Source organism: Vulpes vulpes, chromosome 10, assembly GCF_048418805.1.
Source record: "Vulpes vulpes isolate BD-2025 chromosome 10, VulVul3, whole genome shotgun sequence".
Lineage (NCBI taxonomy): Eukaryota > Metazoa > Chordata > Mammalia > Carnivora > Canidae > Vulpes > Vulpes vulpes.
Genome location: NC_132789.1, coordinates 6,891,970 through 6,912,194, shown reverse-complemented (window position 1 = coordinate 6,912,194; position 20,225 = coordinate 6,891,970). Strand labels below are relative to the sequence as shown.

At 42.9% G+C, this 20,225-nt stretch overlaps 1 protein-coding gene across 1 annotated transcript; it reads right to left on the bottom strand.

The window, feature by feature from the left end:
- Window positions 1-12,634: 12,634 nt before the first annotated feature.
- On the bottom strand, window positions 12,635-14,729 carry HCAR2 (hydroxycarboxylic acid receptor 2). Its single transcript, XM_026017051.2, has one exon. It carries the CDS (start codon window positions 14,606-14,608, stop codon window positions 13,517-13,519), a length of 1,092 nt encoding a protein of 363 aa, XP_025872836.1. The 5' UTR covers window positions 14,609-14,729; the 3' UTR covers window positions 12,635-13,516.
- Between the last annotated feature and the right edge of the window lie 5,496 nt (window positions 14,730-20,225).

The window sequence follows — 20,225 nt, the reverse complement described above, 5'->3', positions numbered from 1 at the left end:
GGCTTTTTTTTTTCTGGATTGACTATAATAATTTTAGTAGTTTTGTGAAGATCTATCTATCTTTTAAAGATTTCATTTATTAAAAAAATAAATAAAGATTTCATTTATTTATTCATGAGAGACACAGAGAGAGAGAGACAGAGACATAGGCAGAGGGAGAAGCAGGCTCCATGTAGGGAGCCTGATGTGGGACTCAATCTCGGGTCTCCTGGATCATGACCCAAGCCAAAGGCAGACACCCAATCACTAAGCACCCAGTAGTCCCCCCCACCTTTTTTTTTTAAAATGTAAGCTCTATACCCAACATGGAGCTTGAACTCACGACCCTGAGATCAAAAGTCCTGTGTTCTCCCGACTGAGCCAGCCAGGTGCCCCAAAATAGATACTTTTAAAATCATGACTGAAATGTCAGCCTCTACAGGAACTCTAGAGAGCCCTGTAACTTTCTTCTCTCATTACATTCTTTTAAATATGCATTTTAATAAATTCTGAGATTGATTTCCATCATTACACAAAGGGTGGATGAAGAGAAAGAAGCAGTTGGGCAATGTTTGCCTATGAAAAGTCCATCTGTCCTTGGTGTTATTCTACTTTTTCTAAAGTTGAATTTCTCTGCTGTGTAGCACAGCAGGCCTTATGTCAAATTCTTTTCAAATTTATAGGTGATAAGTGGTTTTAAATAAATATGTAGGGCATTCCAGCTAAGCTCTGTAGCCACTGGCTGAGTGAGTCTTTTTTTTTTTTTTTTTTAAGACTTTATTTATTTATTCATGAGAGACACACAGAGAAAGAGGCGGAGACACAGGCAGAGGGAGAAGCAGGCTCCATGCAGGGAGCCTGATTTGGGACTCGATCCTGGGTCTCCAGGATCATGCCCTGGGCTAAAGGTGACACTAAACCGCTGAGCCACCCAGGCTGCCCTGATGGAATCTTTTAAGAAGGTTGATCAGGCCTGTTCATTTGCTAGGGCCACCATAACAGAGGTCCACAGACCGGAGGCTTAAATAAGAATTTATTTCTCATGGTTCTTGAGGCCAGAAGTCTAAGGTCAATGTGTTGGCGTTATTTCTTTTGAGTCCTCTGTCCTTGGTTTGTAGATAACTGTCTTCTCCCTGCGGCCTCACGTGGACTTCCCTCTGTGTCTACCTATGTCCTAACCTCCTCTTCTTATAAGGACACAAGCCTGTGGGATTCGGGCCATCCTAAAGACCTCATTTTAACTTAATTACCTCTTTAAAGAACCTATCTCCAAAGACAGTCACATTCTAAAGTCCTGGGGCTTAGGATTTCAACAAAGCTATTCAGTCGGAGGCTCTGGCTCCATGTTGTGCTCCAAGGGGTTGTAAGAGTAAGGAAAACGTTTATATGAGAATTACCCAATCTAGAGTTTTCCAGCAATCACATTAGACACTGGGTCATACTTAATGCCCTGCCCTAACTCCACTTTCACTGTGTCTGGGACAGAGGTCTTGCCTGACTCAGGGGAGAACTGGGGACAGATGGAGAAGTGGGGGATGGGAGAGAGGATAAGCCAGAGGCAGGGACAGTTACTCCAGAGATTCTGCTCACAAGAGTTTTTTGTGTTTCAACCAGATGCAATTCACATAACACACAATCATTTTATTTTATTTTATTTTATTTTAAAGATTTTATTTATTATTTGACAGAGAGAACCAGAGAGCATAAGCCAAGGGAATGGCAGAGGGAAAGGGAGAAACAAGCTCCCCATTGAGCAGGGAGCCTGACGTGAGGATCAATCCCAGGCCCCCAGTATCATGACCTGAGCTGAAGGCAAGTGCTCAACTGACTGAGCCATCCAGGTGCCCCAAATTCAATCATTTTACAGTGAACCATGCAGTGGCATTTGGGTCATTCACAGGGCAGTGCAAATTCCACCTCTGTCTAGTTCCCATTTTCATCACCCCAAAAGGAGATCCCGTCCCATCAGCAGCCACTCCTCATTCTCCCCTCCCCCACCCCTGGCAGCCACCAATCTACCTTCTGTCTCTAAGGATTTACCTGTTCTGGACATTTCATATACGTGGAATCATACTGTATGTGGCCTTTTGTGTCTGGCTTCTTTTACTCAGCATTAAGTTTTCCACTGTCATTTTGTAAGAGTTTTTAATCTTACTAGTTTTTTTAATAAACAAGCTCATTTTTGGCTACCTTTTATCTGTTCCTCAAGTGGCTAGCCATAAAATCTTCAAAGCATAAACAGCATCTGGTGAGGAGGGATGCAAAAGAAGATGAAGAATAAGCTGAATCTTGTCAGATGGGGGCCTTGTCAACAGAATGGGTGGTAGTGTCTGCCTTAAGGTGCTGTCAGTTGACCTAAACATGCACGTGTACATGCACCCTCGTGCTCATAAAGAATAAAAATTCAGGATGCCTGGGCAGTTCAGCAGTTGAGTGGCTGCCTTTGGGTCAGGGTGTGATCCCGGGGTCCTGGGATCAAGTCCCGCATCTGGCTCCCTGCAGGGAGCCTGCTTTTCTTTCTGCCTATGTCTCTGCCTCTCTCTTTCTGTGTCTCTCATGAATAAATAAATAAAATCTTAAAATAAATGAATAAATGTTTTTTAAAAATCTGGGTGGTAGAAACGTGTTTTATGAATTTTTATTATTTTAAAAAAAGATTTTATTTATTTATTCATGAAAGACACACACAGAGAGAGGCAGAGACACAGACAGAGGGAGAAGGCAGCTCCATGCAGGAAGCAGGATGCGGCAGAAGCGGAACTTGATCCTGGGACTCTGGGATCACGCCCTGAGCCAAAGCAGACACTCAACTGCTGAGCCACCCAGATGTCCCTATTCATTTATTTTAAAGAGAGAGAGCAGGGACAGAGGCTGAGGGGGAGGGCGAAGCAGACTCCCCACTAAGTGCAGAGCCCCGTGTGGGACTTGATCCTAGGACCTCAAGATCACAACTGGAACAGAAACCAAGACTCAGACTCCCAACCAACTGAGCCACCAGGTGCTTCTACCACCCAGATTTAACAATTTTTTGTTGTTGTTGTTGTTAAAGATTTCACTTATTTATTTGACACAAAGAAAGAAAGCACAAGCAGGGGGAACCACAGAGGGAGAGGGAGAAACCAGCTCCCCATTGAGCAGGGATCCCAATGAAGGACTCTATCCCAGGACCCCTTTCAGCTCATGACTTGAGCTGAAAGCAGACACTTAACCAACTGAGCCACCCAGGCATCCTCAGATTTAACAAATGTTAGCCGTGTGTTATATTTACTTCAGAACATTTTTACTTTTTAACATTTTATTTTGAATTATAGACCCATAAATTGATAAAAAAATAGTATGATCCCATCTCCCCATTACCCAGAGTCCCCCAATGATGGCACCTTACATAACTGTACTAGATTACCAAAGTCAGAAAATTGATATTTCCCAATAAAATTAGCTAGTCTACAAACATCACTTGAATTTCACCAGTTTTTCCATGTATTCTTTCTTCCTCCTTTCCATTCCCTTTTCCCCTCCTTTCCTCTCCTCTTCTTCTCCTCTGTTTTTGTTATAACTCTATGACATTTTATTAAATACACAGATTTTTAAAGTAGGCTTGATGCCCAGCATGGAGCCCTATGTGGGGCTTGAACTCATGACCCAGAAAGCAGTACCTGAGCTGAGATCAAGAGTCTGACATTTAACAGATTGAGCCATCCAGGCACCCCAGATATACATAGATTTTGTATAATCACCACCACATTGAAGATACAAATCACTCTCACCCGAAAGAAACATCCTCATGTTCTACCACACCCTTTCTTAACCCCTAGTAACCACTGATCTGTTCTTCTTTATAATTTTATCATTTAAGAATTTTACATACATGAGATTGTACAGTAAGTAACTTTTAAGATTGGTCTTTTTCTCCCCACGCAGTATAAAGTCCTTGGGATCCATCCAAGTTGATGCATGCATCAATAATGTGTTCCTTTGTATTGCTATGTAACATTCCATGGTGTGGATGCACCACACTTTAATCATTCACCTGCTGAGGGTCACTTGCAGACCTTTCTTTTAAAATGAAGTAAAAGCAGGGTGCTTGGGTGGCTTATTGCTTAAACATCTGACTATTGATTTCAGCTCAGGTCACGAACTCAGGGTGGTGAGACTGAACCCTGTGTCGGCCTGGATCCTCAGCATGGAGTCTGCTTGAGATTCTCTCTCCCTCCCTCTGTCCCTTCCTGCCCCCATTCCCCATTCCCACTCAAGTGCTCTCTCTCTAAATAAATAATAAATAAATAAATAAAATATTTAAAATGAAGGGAACGCATTACAAATAGAATTGAGGTCTCCTTCCATCCATGTCCCACCCTCCCTCCCTACATCCATAGAACTAATCTATATCCTGTAGGCACTCTGCATCCTTCTCACCTGAGACTTTTGTTTTATTATATATTGAGTGCTTTCAAAAATCATGTTATTTTGTTTAGCATGTTTTATTTGCTTTTTAAAAGGATTTTATGTATTTATTCATGAGAGACACACAGAGAGAAGAAGACTCCCTGCAGTGAGCCCGATGGGGGACTCAATCCCAGGACCTCAGGATCATGACCCAAGCCAAAGGCAGACGCTCAAATACTGAGCCACCCACATGCCCCTGTTTAGTATGTTTTAAACATTTACATAAATGTTATCATATTGAATTTATTTTTTGACAGCTTGCTTTTTCCTCTAGATATTATGCTCAATATCAGTCCTACTGATACAAGGTACCTCAGGTTCATTTTTTTTCACTGCTACTTAGTATTCCATCAGGAGCCTGTATCCCTATGTATCTATTCCCTTACTCATGGAGAATTAGGTTGTTTTCTGTTTTTCACTATTATAAATAATGTTACAGTGAATATCCCTGAAATCTAAAAAAAGAAAAGAAAAGAAAAGAAAAGAAAACCAAAAATAGGGGCACCTGGTTGGCTCAGTCAGTAGAGCATGTGACTTTTTTTTTTTTTTTTTAGATTTTATTTATTTATTCACGAGAGACACAGAGAGAAGGCAGAGACAGAGGCAGAGGGAGAAGCAGGCTCCCTGCAGGGAGCCTGATATGGGACTCGATCCTGGAATTCTGGGATCATGTCCTCAGCCGAAGGCAGACGCTCAACCACTGAGCCACCCAAGCATCCCTCTTTTTTTTTTTTTTTTTTAGATTTTACTAATTTATTTGACAATGAGAGAGAGAGCACAAGCAAGAGGAGTCAAGGGAGGCAGAAGCAGAGGGTGGCAGAAGCAGGCTCCCTGCTGAGCATGGATGCACAGCTCAGTTTCCAGGATGCTGGAATGATGACCTGAGCCAATGGCAGATGCTTAAAGGATTGAGCCACCCAGGGGCCCTTCTTCTTTTTGATTGTATTAGGAACTTTATGTACTGTTCCCAATATCTGCTGATGGGAGTAAATCCCTCTGTGGGTGTGGCTAGAACACTGAGTATATCAATATTTGTTAAGAGTGTAGAAGTGCTTGCTTTCATTTGCCAGGGTCGTGGGATTGTGGACTATAGGTCAAGCCTGGTGTTTGTAATGCCACAGGCAAACCTCTTCTCCCTGAAGAGACAAGGTGGCCAAATCTTAAATTTGTGCTCCAAGAGAATAGCAATAACACCAGTTGCAAAAGGGTCATGCTTCATTTGTCGTAGAAGACACAAAACTTAGCAAACAGAACATCACGGCCAGGTATTCTCTTCAGTTAAGCCTGACAAAGAGTATGTCTTTTCCCCAACTTTATGAAGCAATATATAAAATAATGAAGACTTTAATTCTCCAGAAAGGCCTTCTGAAGGGCTCTCTGAATGGATTTGGAGCTTCTGAACTGTGTTGCTTCCAAAGGCCAATTACTTTTCTTTGGGACCACCATCTTATAACATGGCAGACATTTGGGCAGCAAGAGAATTGGGATCTGGGGATCCCTGGGTGGTTCAGTGGTTTAGCACCTGCCTTTGGCTCAAGGGCTGATCCTGGAGTCCTGAGATAGAGAACCACATCAGGCTCCCTGCATGGAGCCTATTTCTCCCTCTGCTTGTGTCTCTGCCTCTCTCTCCCTTTGTGTCTCTCATGAATAAATAAATAAAATCTTTAAAAAAAGAGAGAGAGAGAATTGAGATCTACTCAAAGTCCAAACTTACATGTATGAGTGGCATGGAAGGTGATTTGGAACGGTATCTGAGGAATATCTGGCAAAGGGCATGTCTTTACCCAAACAGTAATTTTTTTTAAAGATTTTATTCATTTATTCATGAGAGACACAGACAGGCAGAGACATAGGCAGAGGGAGAAGCAGGCTCCTCACAGGGAGCCCAATGAGGGACTCAGTCCCCAAACTGGGATCATGCCCTGAGCCAAAAGCAGACGCTCAACCACTGAGCCACCCAGGTGTCCCCAAGCAGTAATTTTTTAAAAAGATTTTATTTATTTATTCATGAGAGACATACAGAGAAAGAGAGGCAGAGACACAGGCAGAGGGAGAAGCAGGCTCCATGCAGGGAGCCGGATGTGGGACTCGATCCCAGGTCTCCAAGATCAGGCCTTGGGCTGAAGATGGCACCAAACTGCTGAGCCACCTGGGCTGCCCCCCAAACAGTAATTTTTAAATACCCTTTGCACAACTGCTGTGTGACTCTTCATGACTTCATCACTCTTTTATAGAGAGTGGCTTAAGACCCATCTGATTCTCTCGTGTGAGAGTCTGATTGGAGAGACACAGGTATGGAAGGGTTAAGTCACCTTCATGGCTAAGAGCTGAACCCAAGGGCTGTGAGCTGGTCCCCTGGAGTCGCCTGGCCCTGCTTAAACTCTCTTTCAGTTTCTGTAAGATAAGCCAGTATCTTCCCCGCCCCCCCCACTCTTTTTTTTTTTTTTTTTTTTTGGAGATTCCATTTATTTATTCATGAGAGACACACAGAGAGAGGCAGAGACACAGGCAGAGGGAGAAGCGGGCTCCATGCAGGGAGCCCGATGTGGGACTCGATCCCGGAATTCTGGGATCACGTCCTGAACTGCTGAGCCAACCAGGCATCCCTCTTCCCTCTCTTTTGATTTCTCATTTATTGCTTAAGCTAATTTGAAGTGTGTTTCAATACTTGCATTTATGAGGCCCTTGAGTTAAACAATTATAATAAGGCATCTTCTTACTACAATGGGGGAAAAAAAGGAATGTCCTTCTCACAAACTTGGCTGGTAACACGAACAGCCCAGACTCAACCATCAAAGAATTTTTTATTTATTTTATTTTATTTATTTATTTACATATTTTTTTAATTGGAGTTCAATTTGCCAACATATAGCATAACACCCAATGCTCATCCCGCCAAGTGCCCCCCTCAGTGCCTGTCACCCAGTCCCCACCACCCCCCACTCACCTTCCTTTCCACCACCCCTTGTTCGTTTCCCAAAGTTAGGAGTCTCTCATGTCCTGTCTCCCTCTCTGATATTTCCCACTCATTTTTTCTCCTTTCCCCTTTATTCCCTTTCACTATTTTTTATATTCCCCAAATGAATGAGACCATATAATGTTTGTCCTTCTCCGATTGACTTATTTCACTCAGCATAATACCCTCGAGTCCCATCCACGTCGAAGCAAATGGTGGGTATTTGTTGTTTCTGATGGCTGAGGAATATTGCATTGTATACATACACCACAGCTTCTTTATTCATTCATCTTCCTTTTTTAAAAAATTTGATTTATTTATTCATGAGAGACACAGAGAGGCAGAGACACAGGCAGAGGGAGAAGCAGGCTCCATGCAGGGAGTCCGACGACCCAGGATCGAGTCCCAGGTCGGGCTCCCTGCATGGAGCCTGCTTCTCCCTCTGCCTGTGTCTCTGACTCTCTTTCTTTCTCCCTGTGTCTCTCGTGAATAAATAAATAAAATCTTTAAAAAATTTTTTTCAGTTCTGCTTTGGAGAAGTTCCCAATTCAACCCAAAAGATAGGGGGAGTAGGAGATGACCCACAGCCCAGTTTGGTTGGTAAATGATCGATTTCTGGTGCTTAGTGACCCCACCAAATGCCCCCACAGCCCAAGGCACCATGGATAACCAATTCCTCAGCTAAATTCTGATTTACAGAAGCTAAGTCGGGGAAGAAAGGGGTCAGGTGGGCCTGATGCACCATATGGGAAGACAGCTGCTTGTTGTAAGCAGGACAGCCAACAGAGCGACAGATCATAATCAGGAAGGATGTTGAAAATGAAACAAGGTGTATTAAGGATGAGAATCCTAGGTGTGAGTTAGATCTTTCTCTTCAGGCAAGGCACCATGGGCCAGATAGACTAATAAATTTGGGAAGGTGAAAGAGTTCATCAAATCAGAAACAAACATGGGGTTTAAAGCCCCAATTTTATGGTTCTAGACTTAGGAGCAATCTCTTCAGGTTTGGCAGAGATTGTTTGGGGTTAAAATGAGGCCCTACTTTTTATATAATAAACTCATAGAACTCATGGCCCTCAAACTGGTACCCTGCAAAATAAGGAAGAAACAATGGAAAAATCAATGCATATATGATTATAACTGCTCCTTCCAGGAGTGCCTGGCTGGTTCCGTCAGCAGAGCATATGACTCTTGATCTAGGGATTGTGAGTTTAGGCCCCACACTGGGTGTAGAGATTACTTTAAAAAAAATTAAGATCTTAAAAATAAATAATTGCCCCTTCCAATATATGGACATGCACACACATATGTTGTACCACAGTTTGGGAATGAATGGGGCACACCATTGGTTTCTTCCAGAATAACATTACTTGCTCCCATTTTATTTTATTTTATTTATTTTTAAGCAAGTTCTATGCCCAATGTGAGGCTTGGGCCTATAACCCTGAGATTAAGAGCCACATGTTTTACCAACTGAGACAGTCGGGTGCCCCTGTTAGCTCCCATTTTATTTTATTTTTAAAGATTTCATTTATTTGTTTAAAAGAGAGAGTGTGCGCGAGTATGAGTAGGGGGAGGTGCAGATGGAAAGGTAGAAACAGACTCCCTGCTGAGCAGGGAGCCCAACACACGGCTTGATCCCAGGACCCTAGGATCAATACCTGAGCCCAAGGCAGACACAACTGACTGAGCCACCCAGGTGTCCTTGCTTGCTCCCATTTTAGATCAACATTGGTATTCCTCTGGACAGGGAAACAGAAGTATTTAGCAGGAGACTCCTTTCTTAATAAATATTATTAATGACCAAGGATGATGATGATGGTGTTCTTATTTTATAGACCTAACAAATTGTGATTTTTTTTTAAGATTTTTATTTCTAAGTAATCTCTACATAGACCAAGAGTGGAGCTCGAACTCATGACCCCAAGATCCAGAGTCACCTGCTCCACTGACTGAGCTGGCCAGGTGACCCTGTTATTTAATTGTTAAAACAACACATTTTTAGAAATAATTGCAGTGGTGATACAGCTCATCATGGACAATTGGAAAATACGGAGAAGTCCAGAAAGGAAAGGGAAAAGTATCTGTAATCCCAGGTAGAATTGCCTGGGTAGAGTCCAAGTTAAGGCTTTGATTTGTTCTCTTTTAGTCTGCTATTCCATGCATATATACACAGTTGTACATATTTTATGAGAATTGAGACCATCTTCTGTTTTGAAACGCTTTTTCATTTAATGTAATGTGATCTTTGTCTCAAGTCGTTCATTGTTTTCACACAACAGGGACTCTTTACCTCACCATGTAGCAGGCCCCATGTAGCAGACTGCATGTAGTAGGCCACCATGTAGCAGACCGGCCACATGGGACTCTTCTCTGCTGTAGTGAGTCGAATAGGGACCCAAGAGGTATGTCCACTTGGAATCTTAGAATATGAACTTATTTGGGACAAGGGTCTTTACAGATGTAATTAAGGTAAGGATCTCAAGATGAGATCATCTTCGACTGGGTGGTCCCTAAATCCAGTGGTAAGTTCCCTTGTACGAGCCAAAAAAGAGGGCATCTGGGTTGCTCAGTCTGTGAAACGTCTGCCAGCGTGGGTCATAATGCCAAGGTCCTGGGATCGAGCCCCATGTGGGGCTCCCTGCTCGGTGAGGAGTCTGCTTCTCCTTCTCTCTCTTGTTCTCTTCCTCTCCCCTTCTTGTCTCTCTCTCTTAAATAAATAAATAAATAAATAAATAAATAAATAAATAAATAAATAAATATTTTTTTCTTTTTTTAAGAGAGAGACAGAAAAGGAGATGACACAGAGATACTTAGAGAAGACAGTCACGGAAAATGGAGGCAGAGATTAGGGTAGTGCATCTTCAAGCCAAGGAATGCCAAGAATTGCCAATAGCCACCAGAAGCTAGGAGTGAGGGATGGATGGAACAGATTCTCCCTCATTGCCCCCAGAAGGAAAGAACCTTGCTGACACCTTAGTTTGGATTTCCAGCCTCCAGAACTATAAAAGAATAAATTTTTGTTGTTTTATTTAATTTATTTTTTTAATTAAAATCTTTTTTTAAAATTTCATTTATTTATTCATGAGAGACACACACACAGAGAGGCAGAGACAGCACAAGCAGAGGGAGAAGCAGGCTCCATGCAGGGAGCCCCACGTGGGACTCGATTCCGGGTCCCCAGGATCAGGCCCTGGGCTGAAGGCGGCGCTAAACCGCTGGGCCACCCGGGTTGCCCATTTTTGTTGTTTTAAACTGCCAAATTGGTACTTTATTATGGCAGCTCTAGGAAACAAATACAGTCACACACACCAAACTAATTCTTACCTCAGGGCTTTTGCACTTACCATCACCACTGACTAGAATGCCCTTCCTCCGGATTTTTGCAGATTTTGCAGATTTCTGCTATGTCTCATCTTTTTTTTTTTTTTAAGATTTTATTTATTTATTCATGAGAAACACACACAGAGGCAGAGACACAGGCAGAGGGAGAAGAAGGCTGCCCATGGGGAGCCCAATGAGGGACTTGATCCCAGGACCCCAGGATCATGACCTGAGCCAAAGGCACTCAACCACTGAGCTACCCAGGCATCCCTGTGTCTTATCATTTATGGCTCAGCTCAAAGTCACTTCTTCATAGAGACCTACCCTCCCAGTCATCTCAGACCCCTCTGTTTTGTTTTTTTTTTTTTAAGATTTTATTTATTTATTCATGAGGACACAGAGAGAGAGAGAGAGAGGCAGAGACACAGGCAGAGGGAGAAGCAGGCTCCATGCAGGGAGCTCGACTCGGGACTCGATCCTGGGTCTCCAGGATCAGGCTGTGGACTAAGGCGGCACTAAACCAGCACTAAACCACTGAGCCACCTGGGCTGCCCGCAGACCCCTCTGTTTTAAGTCTGCATTGGGAATATTCTCTAGAATTCTACAGAATATTCCCAACTATCCCTAGTTCCTTTTCCCTTCATTGTTTTACTTCTCTGCCGTCTGCCTTCCCACCTTGGATGTGAGTTCTATAAGAAGAGGGTCTTGGGTACCGTGTTCCTTCTTCTATCTCTACCAACCACCCAGAGCAGCATCTGGCCCACAGCACAAAGGCGCTGATGGAAGGGTGCTTGGTTGGTTTAGTTGGTAGAGGACAGAACTCTTGATCTCAGGGTCATGAATTCAAGCCCCACACTGGATGTAGAGCCTGCTAAATAAATAAATAAATAAATAAATAAATAAATAAATACTGACAGGACTCCTGAGCAAATGAATGAATGTGAATTAATTCTGAACAGATCAGAGTTTCACAGCTGAGTAAGCTTCCTGCTGACTCATGCATTTGAGGCTGAGGGACCTACTCCTTTCTTCTGAGCTCATCTCTGCCATCTTTTCCTCTTTGAGAAGGTAATCTCTGCTTTAACTTTCTACTTCTAGGAATCAACTGGAGAACAGGACAAGCAAAGTGCTCTGAAAACACTTCAATACAAGAACATCTCCATCTGTTTTTCATTTACTGCCATTCGACTATGGCTGGGAGTCTGAGTATCTGCCTTTCTTATCTGTATCTGAGTCAGGATGTCAAAGCAAGCCTCATCTTGCTGAAGAATCAAGGAGTGACAGGCTGGGAATGAAAGTGTAACAGAAACTTGGACTGATCACAGACTCAAACCAGTACATCTCCTTTCCATCCCAGAACTAGGAACTGAAACTTTTCCACAGGAAATTCTTTCTTCTCCCTCCCTCCCATGCAAACACCCAATCTGTCCTGATTCCTTTTTTAATATGCAAATAGTAATAGCAATATTCACCAAACTCTAAATAAAACATACAGGGCTCTTGTCACCCTGTCTATACCACCCTTCCAAATTAGATGATTTTTACTTATTCTCAGTCCCCTTACTCATCCTTGTCTCTCTTGATGGAGCTCAGTGTCTACTCCCTTTCCCTACTTGACAGTATTTGGTATTTTTCTTTTATTTTTTTAAAATAAATTTTATTTATTTATTCATGAGAGAGACATAGAGAGAGGCAGAGACATAGGCAGAGAGAGAAACAGGCTCCATGCAGGGAGCCGGATGGGACTTGCTCCTGGGACTTCTGGGATCACACCTTAGGATGAAGGCAGATGCTCAACCGCTGAACCACCCAGGCGTCCCAGTGTTTGGTATTTATATATCAGGACACAGTTAACAGCCCATAAAGGTCTCTGCTTAAGTAAGAAGTCCCTTTCTGTGAACCATCACCCAGACACATGCAACACCAGACTGTGTGTCTCATATCAAAATTTATTGAAGTGGTAGATTTCTTATAAGGACAGAAACAAGCGAACAAATGTGAAGGAACCTTCTCTCTCTTTACCACTGGGCAGCATTTCCCTTTTAATGACAAAAACAAGAGATGGGAAGGAGTTATCTTCTCTGAGGCCTCTAACTGCTCAGCCTTCGATTATTGTCAACAGGAGAGGAATGGATTAGCCACAGCACAAACACCTTTCCTTTCTCTTAGTAGGACTGTTTTGCTCAGTCCTGCCCTGGCTAATCCCTCTCTTATGACTACTGGAAACTCAGATATTAACCCAAGCTTGTGAGTCTGTCTGCCTAGTGCTTTTCTACTGAAGTGTGGCTGGAAGATTAATTGGTCCCATGGAATGTGGGAGAACTACTGGTTTGTCTAATGACGCCTGGCCTCCCTCCCGGGGCAATAACTCTCCTCCAGCCACTTAGCTTTTCTTATTCCATCTGGAGCCCACCAACAGGCTAGGTATCACCCCAGGAGCCAAGAACCATCCCTGTTTCAGGCAGGTGAGGGAAAGAGGCCAGTGAATCACAGGCGCTGATGGGCGTCTCGGTGGCTCCAACTCTACTCAGCAAAAGTATGGACAGTTATGCCATCTTCAGTTCCATGAGTGTCAGAAATTGAGCAGAAGTTTCAGAAGCTTTCCTCTCTGTTCCCCCAAGGGTCCTCTGGTGACGCTCCACAACCAGGCAGCCCACTCTGCCACTACCCTTCTCCAAATCTGATTCTCTGAATCTGGAAGTTCCAGGAAGCCACAGGCCAAGTTTAATGATGGTATCCTGTGCACCCAGGCAAACTGTGTATCCAGAGACCTTGGTTCTTGGTGACAAGCTCTCTTCTTGGCTTGGTTATTTAGCGAGAAGCTGGGGTCAGGTAAGATGGGTTCCATGGCTCACCAGAGTTGACCACTAAATTGTCCGGCACACTCCTGGTAGTATTCAGATCACCTGTGAGCTCCATGCTTGTGCTCTGGTTGTTATCCAACTCTTGTGGTGTCTTTTTCCTCAGGCAGCGGTTGATCAGGGTGGAGAAGAAGTTGGGGAAAGAGGGGCTGGAGAAGTAGTATACCAAAGGGTCCAGCATGCTGTTCATGTAGGTGAAGCTAAGGGTGATGAAAAATGCCAGGTCAACCGAGCGATAGATGTCACAGTTCTTCGTACCTGTAGTGTGCAAGAGCCAGAAAATGCGTATGCGCACGGCCACACTGGGCAGGAAACAGATGATGAAGACGATGGCCACCACCATGATGAAGTTGATGGCTCTCTTGATCTTGGCATGTCTGTCCATTTGTCGTTGGCGCAGACTCCAGATGATTCTGGCCGAGCAGAATAGGATGATGCCCAAAGGCAGGATGAATTCCAGAAGGAACATAGCATCATGCCACCTGAAGGTATGGCAGATGCTAAAGCTGCTGCACAAATTTGCATCTCTATTCCTGATCAGCATTTTTTTGTATAGGAGGTGACCCGTCAGGCCAATGGTGACACCCCACAAGAGGCAGGAAATGAGGGCCGCTGTCCTATTCGAGATCTTGTTCAGAGCATGGTGAGGATGGACCACCCGGAAGTACCTGTCCACAGCCACCACCGTGAGAAAGATGATGCTGCCCTGGCGGTTCATGGCCAGCATGAAGAGCATTAGCCGGCAAGGGATGTCCCCAAACCTCCAGTCCCACTTCCTCACATAGTTGTCCGTCAAGAATGGCAGGCAGATGATCAGGAGAAAGTCAGCCACAGCCAAGTTGAACAAGAAGATCCGGCTGGATTTCCAGGACTTGAGATGGAAGCAGAAAATCCACAGGGCAAGGCCATTGCCCAGAAGCCCGAACACAAACTCCAGCCCCAATACGGGTGGCAGCACATTGGCGATGAAGTCATCCCGGAACACACAGCAGTTCTTCTTGTCTATTTCCAGAAAATGATTCTGCTGCTGGTGCAGATTCATGAGTGGAACAAGCCGGTCCTGGGGAGCGCCTCACCTAGCGAGTGCTCAAGGAAAGAGGTGTGCGTGTGAGTGGCGAACCGGAGGTTCAGCTCCCGCCTTTATGTCATGTCAGGGTGTTGAAACTGGTGACTGAGTGCTTACCAGGAAACTACGAAATCCCTTAAAAAAAAAAAAAAAAAGCCAGCAAGACTCTTATGCAATCTTCTGTTTGCATAAACAAGTAATAAAAATCCCCCAGGGAAGACAGGAACCCACAAAATTTCCTAAATGTAAAGGATAAGTTTAGGCAAGCCGACTGTCACTTGTGAATTACTGCAAGGTGAAGGGTTTCCCTTCGGAAGTCGGTGCGCCGGCATACCAGACGCTCAGCATCAGGGAATCAATCCATGGTTGTGTAGTTGGCTCGCACAATGAACAAGATGACAATGGCAATAATAATTTCCTGTGCTAAACAGCATGGTTTTCTAGAAACGTTAAGAGTGGCTATGAAGTATTAGCATATATATGACTTAAGAAACAGTAGCATGTATGTGATTTCTTTGGAGACACCAAGGCAGTAACTGTCTATTTTATGAGGAGGGACGTGTTGTGTTTGATGCTTCCCTGCTGTCTTCTCTGTACAAACACAGATTGCTTTTCCCCACCAGAAATTGGCGATTAAGCTCTAGCTGAAGGGGAAGGATATTTGAGAACAGTATACAATTTCATAAGATGTTTGAAAACTTGAACTTGGCTTGGATTGCCAGTGGTATGTTACAATAAACTGGGTTTTTTTTGTTTGTTTGCGTTGGATCTTGATAGGTTTCTGTGCTCATTAGCAATTTATTTTGAGGTATGCGATTTTTATTTTTACCTTTTTAAAGATTTATTTATTTATTTGGCAGAGAGAGAGCAGGAGTGGGAAGGGCATAGGGAGAAGGAGAGAATCTCAAGCAGACTTTGTGCTGAGCGCACCCTGAGATCACAACCTGAGCTGAAACCGAGAGTCAGCCGCTCAACTGACTGTACCACTCAGGTGCCCCTGAAGTACATAATTCTTAAAAATCAATGTGTTATTTTTTTAGAGTTTTAGATTCACAGCAAAATTGAGCAGGAAGTACAGAGTTCCTGTATCCTCCTGTTCCCCCTTATACACACATAGCCTCATCGCACTAAGTGCATGATATTTTAAAAGCCTCCACTTTTGTAAAATTAAACTTAGAGGGATGGGACCCTTGAGGACTTTGAACTCCCCCTCACAGCAGATCACCATTTCACACATAATTTCTTCGCTTCTTAGTATAATTGGGTGTAACCCTAGAGGACATTTCTACCCTTTAATATTTTGGCTATGATCCATGCTGCATAAGAGGTCCTTCTACTTTGAGTTAAAAATCAGAAATGTGGGGCACCTGCCTGACTCAGCCACGTAAGCATCTGCTTTGGCTCAGGTCATGATCCAGGGGTCCTGGGATCAAGCCTCACTTAGGGGGGGGTCCCTGCTTGGCGGGGAGCCTGTTTCTTCCTCTCCCTTTGCCCTTCCGCTCACTCATGCTCACTCGTTCTCTATCTCTTAAATAATAAATAAAATATTTTTTAAAAATAGGAAATCTGGAGCACCTGGCTGTCTCAGTCGACACAGCACATGCAACTCTTTATCTCAGGGTCATGAGATCAAGCCCCACATGGGGCATAGAACTTACTTTTTTAAAAAAAAGAAAAAGAAAATTTATTTCTTCAGAGGCATGCCCAGCTTCAATAACAGGGATTGGTAGATGCTTCACAGTAAATGGGAGTCGAGATGATTGAATATTAGATTTCCATAGGAACCAGAGGACTCAATGATCAAGAAAATGATGAAGATGATGTTGGCTACACTAATAACAAATAAAGAGAAAGAGAAGTTAAGAAAATAATCCTAAAAAAAATAAATAAAAATAAAAATAAAAGAAAATAATCTTATTTATAATTGCACTCAAAAAGAATAAAATACCTAGGAATAAATTTAACCAAGGAGGTGAAACACTTGTACACTGAAATATAATACATTGATGAAAGACATTGAAGAAGACACAAAGAAATGGAGAGATATATTCCATGCTTATGGATCAGAAGAACAAATATTGTTAAAATGTACTACCCAAAGAAATCTACAGATTCAATGCAATCTCTGTCAAAATTCTGATAACATTTTTGGTAGAAGTAGAACAAACAAAAATTCCAATAACATTTTTGGTGGAAATAGAACAAATAATTCAATAGAAAAAAATAATTGTGTGTACAGAACCACAAAAGATCCCGAATAGCCAAAGCAATCTTGGAAAAGAAGAACAAAGCTGGAGTCATCATACTCCTGATTTCAAACTATATAAGAAAGTTATACTAACCAAAACAGTATGGTGTTGGCATAAAAACAGACACATAGATCAATGGACTATAACAGAGAGCCCAGAAATAAACCCATGCAAATACAGTCAATTAATTTATGACAAAAAATCCAAGAATATATACCAGGGAAAGCATAACCTCTTCAATAGATGGTGTTGGGAAAACTGGAGAACCACATGCAAAAGAGTGAAACTGGACCAATTTCTTACACTATACATGAAAACTTTCTGCTTTATGTCATGCATGATCTTATGGGTTGTGAGATGGAGCCCTACGTCAGGCTCCCAGCTCAGCGGGGAGTCTGCTGGAAGATTCTCTCCCTCTGCCTCTCCTCCCACTTGTGGGCGTGGGCATGTGCGTGTGCTCTCTCTCTCAAATAGATAAATAAATCTCTAAAAAAATTAACCTAAAATGGGTTAAAGACTTGAATGGCTTTCTGCCCCTGGACGCCACAGAGTAAGCATCGTTAAAGTCTCCCCTCCCACCGCCGTCATGTCTGAGTCAGAGTCTCCCAAAGAGCCTGAGCAGCTGCAGAAGCTCTTCATTGGAGGTTTGGGCTTCCAAACAACCGATGAGAGTCTGAGGAGCCATTTTGAGCAATGGGGGACGCTTCCGGACTGTGTGGTAATGAGAGACCCCAACACCAAGCGCTCCAGAGGCCTTGGGTTGGTCACATACACCACCAAGGAGGAGGTGGACGCGGCCAGGAACACTGGGCCGCACAAGGTGGATGGAAGAGTCGTGGAACCAGAGGGCTGTCTCCCGAGAAGATTCTCAAAGACCCAGTGCCCACTTAACTGTGAAAAAGATTTTTGTCGGTGGCATTAAAAGAGACACTGAAGAACATCATCTAAGAGATTATTTTGAACAGTATGGGAAAATGGAAGTGATTGAGGTCATGACTGACCGAGGCAGTGGCAAAAAGGTTTTGCTTTTGTGACCTTTGACGACCACGACTCTGTAGACAAGATTGTCATTCAAAAATACCATCCTGTGAATGGCCACAACTGTGAAGTAAGGAGAGCCCTATCGAAGCAAGAGATGGCTAGTGCTTGTCCAGCCAAAGAGGCCGAAGTGGTTCTGGAAACTTTGGTGGTGGTTGTGGAGGTGGTTTTGGTGGGAATGACAACTTTGGTCATGGAGGGAACTTCAGTGGTCAAGGTGGCTTCGGTGGCAGTCGAGGTGGTGGTGGATACAGTGGCAGTGGGGATGGCTATAACGGATTTGGTAATGACAGAAGCAACTTTGGAGGTGGCGGAAGCTATAATGATTTTGGCAATTACAACAATCAATCCTCAAATTTTGGACCCATGAAAGGAGGAAATTTTGGAGGCAGAAGCTCTGGCCTCTATGGTGGTGGAGGCCAATGCTTTGCCAAACCACAAAACCAAGGTGGCTATGGCGGTTCCAGCAGCAGCAGCAGCTATGGCAGTGGCAGAAGGTTTTAATTACTGCCAGGAAACAAAGCTTAGCAGGAGAGGAGAGCCAGAGAAGTGACAGGGAAGCTACGGGTTACAACAGATTTGTGAACTCAGCCAAGCACAGTGGTGGCAGGGCCTAGCTGCTACAAAGAAGACGTGTTTTAGACAATACTCATGTGTATGGGCAAAAAACTCGAGGACTGTATTTGTGACTAGTTGTATAACAGGTTATTTTAGTTTCTGTTCTGTGGAAAGTGTAAAGCATTCCAACAAAGGGTTTTAATGTAGATTTTTTTTTTTTTGCACCCATGCTGTTGATTGCTAAATGTAATAGTCTGATCATGATGCTGAATAAATGTCTTTAAAAAAAAAAAAAAAAGACTTGAACGTGTGACCTGAAACCATAAAACTCCTAGTAGAATACATTGGCATTAAACTCTTTGACCTTGGTCTTGGTGATGATTTTTTTGGATTTGACACCAGAAGCAAAGACAAAAAAAGCATACATGAACAAGAGGGATAATATCAAACAAAAACGCTTCTGCGCAGGGCAGACCGGATGGCTCAGTGCCGCCTTCAGCCCAGGGTGTGATCCTGGATACTGGGGATTGAGTCCCACGTCGGGCTCCCTGCATGGACCCTGCTCCTCCCTTTGCCTGTGTCTCTGCCTCTCTCTCTCTCTCTAGATAGTCTCTTATGAGTAAATAAAATCTTAAAAAAAAAAAAAGCTTCTGTGCAGCAAAGGAAACCATTAACAAAATGAAAGGCAAGATAATGAATGGGAGAAAATATTTGCAAATTATATATCTGATAAGGGGTTAATAGCCAAAATATATAAAGAATTCATATAACTTAATAGCAAAACAAACAATTTAATTAAAAATGGATAGAGAATCTGAATAGATATTTTCCAAAAAAGTCACAATGAATGACAAATAGGTTCACGAAAAATGCTCAACATCGCTCATCATCAGGGAAATGTAAATCCAAAGCACAATGAGATATCACCTCACACCTGTTAGAATGGCTATTATCAAGAAGACAAGAAATAACAAGTGTTGGCGAGGCTGTGGAGAAAAGGCAACCCTCTTGCACTGTTGGTGGGAATGGAAATTGGTGCAACCTCTATGGAAAACAGTATGGAGGTTTCTCAAAAAGTTAAAAAAAGAAATACCATACCACCCAGCAATTCCACTTCTGTTTATCCAAAGAAAACGAAAACACTAACTTGAAAAGATATGTGCATGTCCATGTTCATTGCAGCATTACTCACAATAGCCAAAATATGGGAAAGAAACCTACCTGTTCATAGGCAGATGAATGGATTTAAAAAAGTGTGTGTGTGTGTGTGTGTGTGTGTGTGTGTATGGAATATTATTGAACCATAAAAAATGATGAAATCATTGAACCTTAAAAAAGAATACAATCTTGCCATTTATGACAACATAGATGGACTGTGAGGGTATTATGCTAAATGAAATAAGTCAGATGGAAAAGAGTAAATAATACCATATGATCTCTCTTATATATGGAATCATAAATTAAAAAAAAAAACCCTCATAAATACAGAGAACAGATGTGTGGTTGCCAGAGGTAGGGGGTGGAGAGTGGGCAAAATTGGTGAAGAAAGTCCAAAGATACAAGGCTCCAGTTATAAAATAAGTCCTGGAGATGTAATGTACAGCATGGTGATGATAGCTAATAATTCTGTATTGCATGTTTGAAAATTATGAAGAGAGGAAATCTTAAAAGTCCTCAGCCCAAGAAAAAAAAATTATGTAGCTATGTACAATGACAGAGTTAACCCGACTCATTATGATGATCATTTC

What these genes read in the sequence shown, in the direction of transcription:
- HCAR2 (XM_026017051.2), bottom strand. Translation starts at nt 14,608, where the DNA reads ATGAATCTGCACCAGCAGCAGAATCATTTTCTGGAAATAGACAAGAAG.